Here is an 8,743-nt window from a genome sequence, read left to right on the forward strand (position 1 = left end):
TCTCCATGGTCTTGTGTGGTCTCTTGTGAGTGTCTGTACTTTCTGTTTCCTGTTTTATTTTGACAGTCTGTTTTCTGTGCTGTCTTGTCTTTAGTTTTACATCTATGGATTCCTTATTGTATTCCTTGTTGAATAAATGCTCACTAAGAACTCTCCTGCCTGCCTGTCTGAGTTTTGGTCCTCTATTCCCTACACGTCACAGATTTTTAGCTGTGGTCAAATGGATAAAATGGAATCTATTGCTTACCCTTTCCTTTTTTGCTCTTTTAAAAAAACACCAGCTTCGTAATCATTTATCATTGAGGTATTTGTTGCATGATTTATTTTTTTATTAGCATACATTAACATTTTAAATAACAGTGACTGTTAAAATCTTATCGTGACGCTTCAAGAAAACATTTTACAAGCATTTTTCTGTGTTGGGTGCTTGTAGGAAACTTTAGAAATTTTATATTTAGAAATTACAAACTACACTGAGACAGAGGAACACATCCAAGAACCAAAAGATGGGGAGGAGGGAGACAAAACAAATGCAGAATCAATCACATAAGCAGACACAAGACAAGGGACAAGCACATGCGAACGTTGAAGGAAAGGCTGTAGCACAAGTCTGCAGGCCACATCTCAAGGATTCAATGATGTTGAGCCAAGTGTCCAGAGTCTTTCCAAGTTGCTCCATGAATGCACGCTGTAGAGCTCCATATACACTACATCCAAGAAGGAAAGGGTCCATGTACAGACAGGTCATGAGATGGTTTCCAAAAGAGTGCAATGATTTTCTCCGCAGCTGTAAGACCAGTAAATACAGCATGTTTGAGTTCTAGAGAGCTGAAAGGCTGACCGATCATTCAGAATCAAAACATTGACAGTAACATTAATCAAGGCAGACATTTTGGATGCAGTATTGTTCCAGAACCAACCAGGAGAGTATGCCTAGATCATGTGAAGATACCCTGTGCTTTTATTGGGCAGAGAGTGCATAAACAACTGTTAATTATTTTCATGTGGAGCACGTGCTTGGAGGAAACTCAGGGCACAGCTGCAATAAGGTTGTTGCATTTAGTAGTTCATGTTGATAGCAGTGTGTAGCCTATATATCATAAGCAATGGGTGTTATTTCCCAATCGTCTGGCTGTGGAAGCAATTGTTTGACAGGGACAGATCACAAAAATATGAAATTTGCTTATGTTGTGGAGAATGACATGTTTAGGCCAATCAGATACCTTTTCAAATAATGGGACAGTTGCATGTGTTGAATTTTCCAAAATGCATCAAGAGTTCCTCATTCCAATAACCCATTAGATGTGTTCAAACTAATTTATTTTCATACATGTTCAAGATCATTACTCAAAAAGCATTAACAGAATTGTGAAAATAACTACACAAAAAAAAAAAATAATCCTAGGAGGTATAAAAAATATTAGTGCTAACAACCGAGATTAGTTTCTCCAGTACATTAAGAACCTAAACATTATGTAATATATTTGACATTAATACACTTTACTGTGACTGGTTTTGCTTTGACTTGTGTTCTCATTGTAGCGGACATTCCATATGACGTTGCTAACCACCTGTCAATGCCGAGACGCTTGTCACTGCTAATTTAATATCTTGAAGTTTGCATTGCTTCAGTGTGTACATTTTTACAGCTACAGACCGCGGGGGAAGAAGAAAACTGTTGTGTTAATATAAGATTGTAAGTGAGGTCATTTAAAAAAAAAAAAAGCAAGCAAACAAAGACTGTTACAACCACAAAGAATATACTGTACAGCTTTGAGACTACCTACCTTAAGGGCTAACCAGACCGCTCCGTTCATAAATGGCTTGCAAATTGGTGATGAGAAACTTTTTGTCTTTACCCTCCTGTACACAAAAAATATTAATAACATATTGCACAGTTATTGGTTTTTAATTGATCCTTTGGACTTTGGTAATTACCTTACTATACCTCTAGTGCCACCATGCTGTTGACATTTTTGTTTTTTCATGGCAACTTTTGGAAGGATTGTTATGTAATTTGGCAGAGATACCCATGGTGCCCCAAGAATGATTCCTACCGACTTTGGTGATCCCCCAATTTATCCTCTAGTGTCACCAGAAGGTCAAATTGTTTGGTATTATGGACTGGTTACCACTGGTGTCTCGCTCAGGATAAACTAATTGTTTTGGTATCCTTTAATCTTTCCTCTAGTGCCATCATCAAATCAACATTTTAACTTGTCCAATATGGTGTATTAGCGACTACTAATGGCATTTCCATCTGCCTCAGTTGTAAATTGTCTTAATGAGCAGTTGTTTGCATTCTGAATGCAAACAGTTGCACTTTAAGACAATTTATACTAAATTACGATGGTGAGCATTTTAAACATTAAACTGCTAAACCTCAGCATGGTAGCATTGTTAGCATGCTGACATAGGGTTAGCATTTGGCTCAAAGCCTAAGTACAGCCTACAGAGCCACTAGCCTTCTACAGTCCTGCAATAGAGAAAGCTGCAGTTTCAGGACCACAGTGGTAGGACCGCATTTCTACGACCCTATATGCAAGTCAGCCTTATTGTCAATTTCTTCACATATACTAGACACACAGAGGAATCGAAAGTTTGTTTCTCCCCATCCCCACGGTGAAGAAGACACATTGCAGATAAGAGACATTCCTACCACAGAGGAAAAACCAAAATGCTGAAACAGCATTTCAACACTAAGACAGTAAACGGCAACAATATTTACAGGACAAAACAGTTAGGGTAACTACATTATAGCATTTACACAAAAAAAAAAAAAAGAAAACACTAGGGTCCTGGGAATGTGGTCCTGAAACTGGAGTTTCCTCAATTACAGAAACATGCTCGTTAGCATCCCTGCTAGAAAAAAAAGAAGCATAGACCAGCATATATAGCTCTATACACTTGTTTGATTAGGCATACATTTTCAATTTGCTTTTCTAACCGACTGATGATTCTCCTTTGGCCATCAATAACCTGAGAGTGAAAATAAATCACCATTCTGAAAATACAAAAAAACATAAGAGATTAGTTCAAATTGAAATAGCAAACATTATTCAGACACAGTCAATGTTTCTAGAAGGCAGATACTTGGTTAATAGCATTACCACCACGATACACCAAATAACAATACTACAAAGAAAAATAATCATAAAAGGATTACATCCCCACCACTTACAGAAAGACTCCAGTGGCGAGGAATAAGAACAGTGGTTTCTCCACCAGAGCATTGTAGGCCCGACTGAGCCAAGACAGAATCGAGTGGGCGCTCTCCAGCTCGTGGGCCCACAGCTGCCTGGACTGAAACATTGTAGTGAAATTCCTAAACGGGCCGCACCTTGTCGAGGGTTTAATCCTGTGGAAATCAGATTGATTTGAAAATTTGGTGGAGTTTGTAAGTATTTGGACAATAACAACTTTTCAATTACTCCAAAGTCAAGCACATTGAATTTAAAGATGAGGTTAGCTTGGGCTATTCTATATCTGTGTTAACAGATCACATAAAGAGAGCAGAAAGAACAATGTGTGCGTCCATCACGCAATACTTTCCCTAGCACATTCAAGTCAAGACAAAAATCACTAAAAGGAATAGTGTGCGACATGAGAGTGGTATCAATGTTCTCATCTAAATGATGAGAGCCCAAAATGTGCTGACTACTTTGAGCTGTGGATTAATACACATGATTAATCAAGGAATATAAATCACAGAGTGTAACTCTGACGCCAATTGATGTGTTTATTACAACAGTGGATGTCTATGGCACAAATTTATAGCAATTTAGGCACACAAACTTACTTGTTAGTGGTGTAAATGATTGTTGGTTTTGTTTTTTTTCTCCATGGGATATGTGACAAAAACACATAGCCCCATATATAGCCCCGCCAACAAGGATAGGGTAATATCTAGTGTTTGTATTTATTAGGAACATCAGCTGATCTAAACATGGTGAAAGTGAAATGGGATTTTCCTTTTAGTCACGGTTACATTTTCAATTTAACATACACTTTGAGTACAGTAAATGCCTGGAGTATATAGAGATAGACAGTCATTATGTTGAAAGCCTGTTTTCAGAAAGCTGTGTGTCTGAGATGGACTTCATGCTTATTTCGTCATTATGAGAGGGGACAGTGTTTGTTGTACTCACGTCCAAATTGTGTAAGTGACAGACACGACAACGCCAAAAAATGAGGGGAAGCACAAAAGTGAGATGAAAAATGTTGTCATCTGACTGGCCCTCCAGGGCTTCCTCGATGCCTGACAGTTCAGCACCAGACTTCTCTTTGGAAGGAACCAGAGGAAGAATGTGAAGTTTGTCAAGCAAATCCGTGTCTGCACAACGTTGACACAACACCTGCTGTAGTTACCTCCTTCATGTAGAACAGCACAAACAGTTTTATGATCTGGACTGCGGGAAGCAGTGGAGCAAACAACACCCCGAGCCTGGGAAGAACTGAAGATTAATGTTTATTTAAACTTTTATTTGTTAAATATGAGCCGGGTGTAATGTTGCATCATTACCAAGTAAGGGTTTGTCCATATATGAGTTCCAGTACATTACGAGCAATGTCAAACACTGGCTTCCTGTTCCTTTTCAGCACTTGCTTGGTAAATAGCCTACAGGGAAGATGCAAGAAAACGTTCAGTGAACAGTTTTATAAACGGCAAACAACAGAATTAACGTGATTCGTGGTTAAAGCGCTAACTTGCCTCCACAGGAACTCTCCGAAAAAAGTGTAAATCACTGTGAAGAGAAAGTCCATCAGGAGCAAGCGATACAGTTCTTGCCCCACAAAGCTCTCCCAACACTAAAGGACAACAGAAACATTATTTTAAAGATCACATCATAAGGGAGAATTGGGACAAAGCCAAACCTGTAATCACTTAATGTGTCCAAATCTTTTAGGATGAAGAACATTGCACAATTCAGTGTCGCTCCACAACAACAATTACGAGAAGTTTAAATGTATGAGATTGTTTTTAACCTGTAAACCACGACTTTCTGCTTCCACAGCAATTCTCCCCAGCCAGCGGAAACACAGTACTCCAACGATGCTGACCTTCAACAACAGGTTCCTGAGGGAAAAAAAATGATTAGACAGCAGCCTTGATTATTGCTAGAAGTTATATTTTAAGGAACGGCCGGCAAAAAGTGGACAATTGGATTGTGGGCTGGCATTCCAGGTTGGCACTGGATATGGGCCATTTTGCTTTCATAACATTTATTTTTTCAGACCAATGAAAAGAACACCACATTTAGGCATTTACTGTTAGAATTAGTAGTTCATTCTATGTTCATTTTGCTTCCGTTTTTACCCTGTTTTTAATCCGTAGCGCTTTGTCATTGAAAAGTGCTCTACAAATAAAATGTATTCATTATTATTACCGTCTTCATTGAGGGTATAGGATATAAGCCATGCATATAGAGCTCTAGGATGCCGGTTCAAATTAAACTCTGATTTTACATTACGTCTTTAAAGGCTGTTTTTTTTCCAAAGAGTTCTTTCTCATAATCTGGGACATGTAATGATGAATTCAGGTGAAACATAAGGGAAATACAAAACAATATCACATAAATATTCTCTACACTAAAATAATACTTCATGAAAGGAAATTGAAGAGGGATAATTTAAGCTAAAGTTTATAATAAGACAATGAAAGCTCTTGATTCAAACAACTGAGTAAAATGATGATAAAGATAACATTTTTTGAGTCTATGTACAAAAAATTGAAACAAGTGGAGGGAACATGTTTTGGTCTCTCACACATATTTGTATGTGCTCGTTATTTTTTTTTTTTTTTAAACCTGCCAAAAAATGCCAAACGCCACAAAAACTTCTATGCAAATAAAGCAATAATTAAAAGAACATTTAAACTAAAACAGTTGCTGTGTTTCATGCAGGTCTTTTTCTCACCTGAAGATGGAGACATAGACGAGGACACTGGGTGAGTCATGATTCTCGACCCAAGCACACAGGTTGAAGAGGCCCGGGAATGACAGGTTAATGCCTGACACCACTGCAGGCAAGAGCAGCAGCAGCAGCAGCTCGGTTTCTCTCAAAGGACTCCGTTTAAGAGCATCCTGTGGAAGAAAATGGACAAATGACTGCAATAACTGCTGACACCTCACGAGAGAAACTAAAGTTGAAAAGACCTTTGAATCCGATTCTTTTGGGAACAACAAAGTAACAAGTTAGCTTCAATTCGGGTATATTCAGAAAGCAAAATCCCAGATTTCAGTAAGTGTGGAAACAATCACTGGCTAACTGGTCTGTTCTAAAATAGAAAGTAGCATATCTTGCTCTCAGCAGCACACTCTTGTGTTTTGGGTCTCTGGCAGTGTGTGTGCAACGCTGAACTGTTACTAGTTCCCTCAATATTTTACCAGTGGATTAAACTTGGCATGTCAGATGAGGATGCAGGAATTTCTCCAGAGGAAGAAATAGTTTAGGAACCACTATGTTGAATTTAAACTCTTCCTATGTCAAAAGAAAGATTGTTTCTGCTGATGGTCACGCTTAGCAGTTTTGTAACAACCCAGCAGACAAAATAAGATGTGTTAAACATCTACCAGCAAAAAAAAAGAAGTAGATAAACTGCGGTTGGAATGTACTTCTTTATCAGAGTTGTCTTGAGTAATGTGCATGAAATATAACTGGCGGCACAGCACTTCTAACCTCTGATAGGTAGTGGACTGCCATGGCGCCCAGGAAGATGGTTGCCAGACATACAGCCCACGCAGCCAGGTGCACCATGAGACGGCAGAGTCGCTGCATGCAGCTTTTTTTATTTTCTCTATGGAACATCTCAGACAGCAGTTCCTGTTGGAAGAGCAGCAGTTTGTACAGCTAAACAGTCACATTGGGGTGTGGAAATGCATAATTAAAAGCTTGCTGCGTGTCAGATATTGATCACTGAGGATCATCAAAGATGATCTGCTTTAGAAACTCAAACTTCAAAAAAAAAAAAAAAAAAGTGTAGCCAGTTTGTTGATGTTTTAAATGATGAAGCTTCTATATCAGGAACTGTAGAATCATTCTTGGCTTCTAAAATCAGTTTGTATTTATATCAAAAATGAGTTTCTCTCTTAAGTGAGTCTAATTGAATATTCAAATTATTGCTTACTTTGAGCTGAGTACTGATTTTCTCAAACTGCAGTCTGACAGACGTCTTCTTGCTGACTTTAAAGTCCCAGGAGCAGAAAACCTTTACCGCCAGATTCCCATTAGACTTGAGGACATGAAAGCCTCTCCCAAAGGCCTTGGACATGCTGTATGAGAACGCAGATGAAGTAAAATAAGTTCTATAAGTTACATTGATAAGTCATTTTGTAAGTAATCTATTTTCCAACCTGTACACAAGGATAATGCAGATTGTGAAGAAGGCGATGGGGATGGTAAAGAAATAGGCTGCAGGTATACAGTACGGCACTATCTGGGGCTTGTTGGAATCAGAGACTGGCAGATGAGGGGATTCAGCAGTGGAGTCATTAGCTCGACGAGTCTTGAAAACGGTGTTGGTGTAATAGCCATAAAACATCACACTCTGAGAGAGGTAGCCCTGCCAGAGACAACAGAGATTTGATTTGACTGACAGTGCTACAGAAATAAGCATGCTCATACTGCTGTGGTGGATCTTACAGTGCCTGTGAGAAGCTCAAGGCCAGTGAAAGTGTTGAGATCCGTGTCATGAGGATGGAGAGGAGGGTTGACGGCTTGAGGGAAGACCAGGAACAGGCCGTTGATGAAGAAGAGGAGGAGGTTAAGGAGCAGAAGGGTTCTGAGAAACAGGAAGTAGGAAAGTACCCCGGTTCCGAAACGTCCGCTCAGTCTCTTTATGGGTGAATGCCACAGCTGAAGGGAAGTGAGGACAGGTAGGCAGCTAAACAGACAGTGACGCCAAGTCTGGGGAGGGAAAAAGAAAAAAAAGAAAAAAAAGAGTGAAGGACTGATACACAAACAAAAATGGTTTATATCTTACGTAGCACACTTATGTGTACTCACCCTTGAAATGGACATGCTTAGACGAGTGTAGCATGGGATGTTTCTGTTGATGAGTGAACTCACAGCTACGTCACTAAAAGCAAGTTTCCTGATAAAAGATAAGAAGTTACCACAGTGCTTGTGGCTTTATTTTGCAAGTCATTGAATGTTCATTGCCACATCTACCTCACTTCCATTTTATCTGCTAGGCTGAGCGGCGAGGCTCGCAGCTTTCGCATGCGCTCGCTCACTGAGAGGCCTCGGAGGACGGACACCAACTGCTCCTTCTTGTTTTCTGTAAAACAAAACGATAGAAACAACCACGTTACACATTCAAAGACGAGTTGCTGCAACCTGCAGTCAACACTGAATATCAGTTTAACTTCTGTATACCCTCATAACTGATTTCCTCCTCGATACTGGCCTGGACAAAGTCTTCCTGCATTGGTCTGGAGGGCTGAGAAGAATCTTGAGATGAAGTCTGCTGTTCCTGAGACAAGTTTCTGGCATGCTGGGGAATTACTGTAGCACTATTTATCCCTGTGTGGACAAGGAACAGTCACTTTAATAGCTAATATATATGTGTATAGATTGTAGCAGATGCCCGGACATTAGTCTCGCTTTGCCAGATCATGCTCCAATGTGCGCTGAAGGAGGGTCTGGCCACTCAACATGCAGTAGCATCATAGACAGTTAAATAAGTAGCATTCAGGGATGGGAGGAAAACATGCTGTGGTTTAATGGCATTTCTTTAAACCAA

At 39.6% G+C, this 8,743-nt stretch overlaps 1 protein-coding gene across 4 annotated transcripts in view; it reads right to left on the reverse strand.

Moving 5' to 3' along the window:
- Positions 1 to 770: 770 nt before the first annotated feature.
- Positions 771 to 8,743, reverse strand: part of LOC116702562 (transmembrane channel-like protein 6) — a 9,820-nt gene continuing 1,847 nt past the window's right edge. The window contains exons 3-19 of one of the 4 annotated variants that reach the window (XM_032536844.1): positions 8,377 to 8,523; positions 8,170 to 8,278; positions 8,005 to 8,092; positions 7,642 to 7,905; positions 7,353 to 7,561; positions 7,127 to 7,271; positions 6,679 to 6,822; positions 5,917 to 6,083; positions 4,987 to 5,077; positions 4,712 to 4,809; positions 4,523 to 4,618; positions 4,369 to 4,444; positions 4,149 to 4,282; positions 3,182 to 3,358; positions 2,926 to 3,004; positions 1,788 to 1,863; positions 771 to 787 (exon numbers count right to left, since the gene is read on the reverse strand). In XM_032536844.1, coding sequence (XP_032392735.1) covers positions 1,789 to 1,863; positions 2,926 to 3,004; positions 3,182 to 3,358; positions 4,149 to 4,282; positions 4,369 to 4,444; positions 4,523 to 4,618; positions 4,712 to 4,809; positions 4,987 to 5,077; positions 5,917 to 6,083; positions 6,679 to 6,822; positions 7,127 to 7,271; positions 7,353 to 7,561; positions 7,642 to 7,905; positions 8,005 to 8,092; positions 8,170 to 8,278; positions 8,377 to 8,523 — 2,099 coding nt within the window. In that variant the 3' untranslated portion in view covers positions 771 to 787; position 1,788. Of the gene's footprint in view, positions 788 to 1,787; positions 1,864 to 2,925; positions 3,005 to 3,181; positions 3,359 to 4,148; positions 4,283 to 4,368; positions 4,455 to 4,522; positions 4,619 to 4,711; positions 4,810 to 4,986; positions 5,078 to 5,916; positions 6,084 to 6,678; positions 6,823 to 7,126; positions 7,272 to 7,352; positions 7,562 to 7,641; positions 7,906 to 8,004; positions 8,093 to 8,169; positions 8,279 to 8,376; positions 8,524 to 8,743 lie in introns of those variants that run through there. The other 3 variants (XM_032536846.1, XM_032536845.1, XM_032536847.1) reach the window with 3 other exon arrangements.

The sequence above is a fragment of the Etheostoma spectabile genome, chromosome 15 (genome assembly GCF_008692095.1).
Source record: "Etheostoma spectabile isolate EspeVRDwgs_2016 chromosome 15, UIUC_Espe_1.0, whole genome shotgun sequence".
NCBI classification, from domain to species: domain Eukaryota; kingdom Metazoa; phylum Chordata; class Actinopteri; order Perciformes; family Percidae; genus Etheostoma; species Etheostoma spectabile.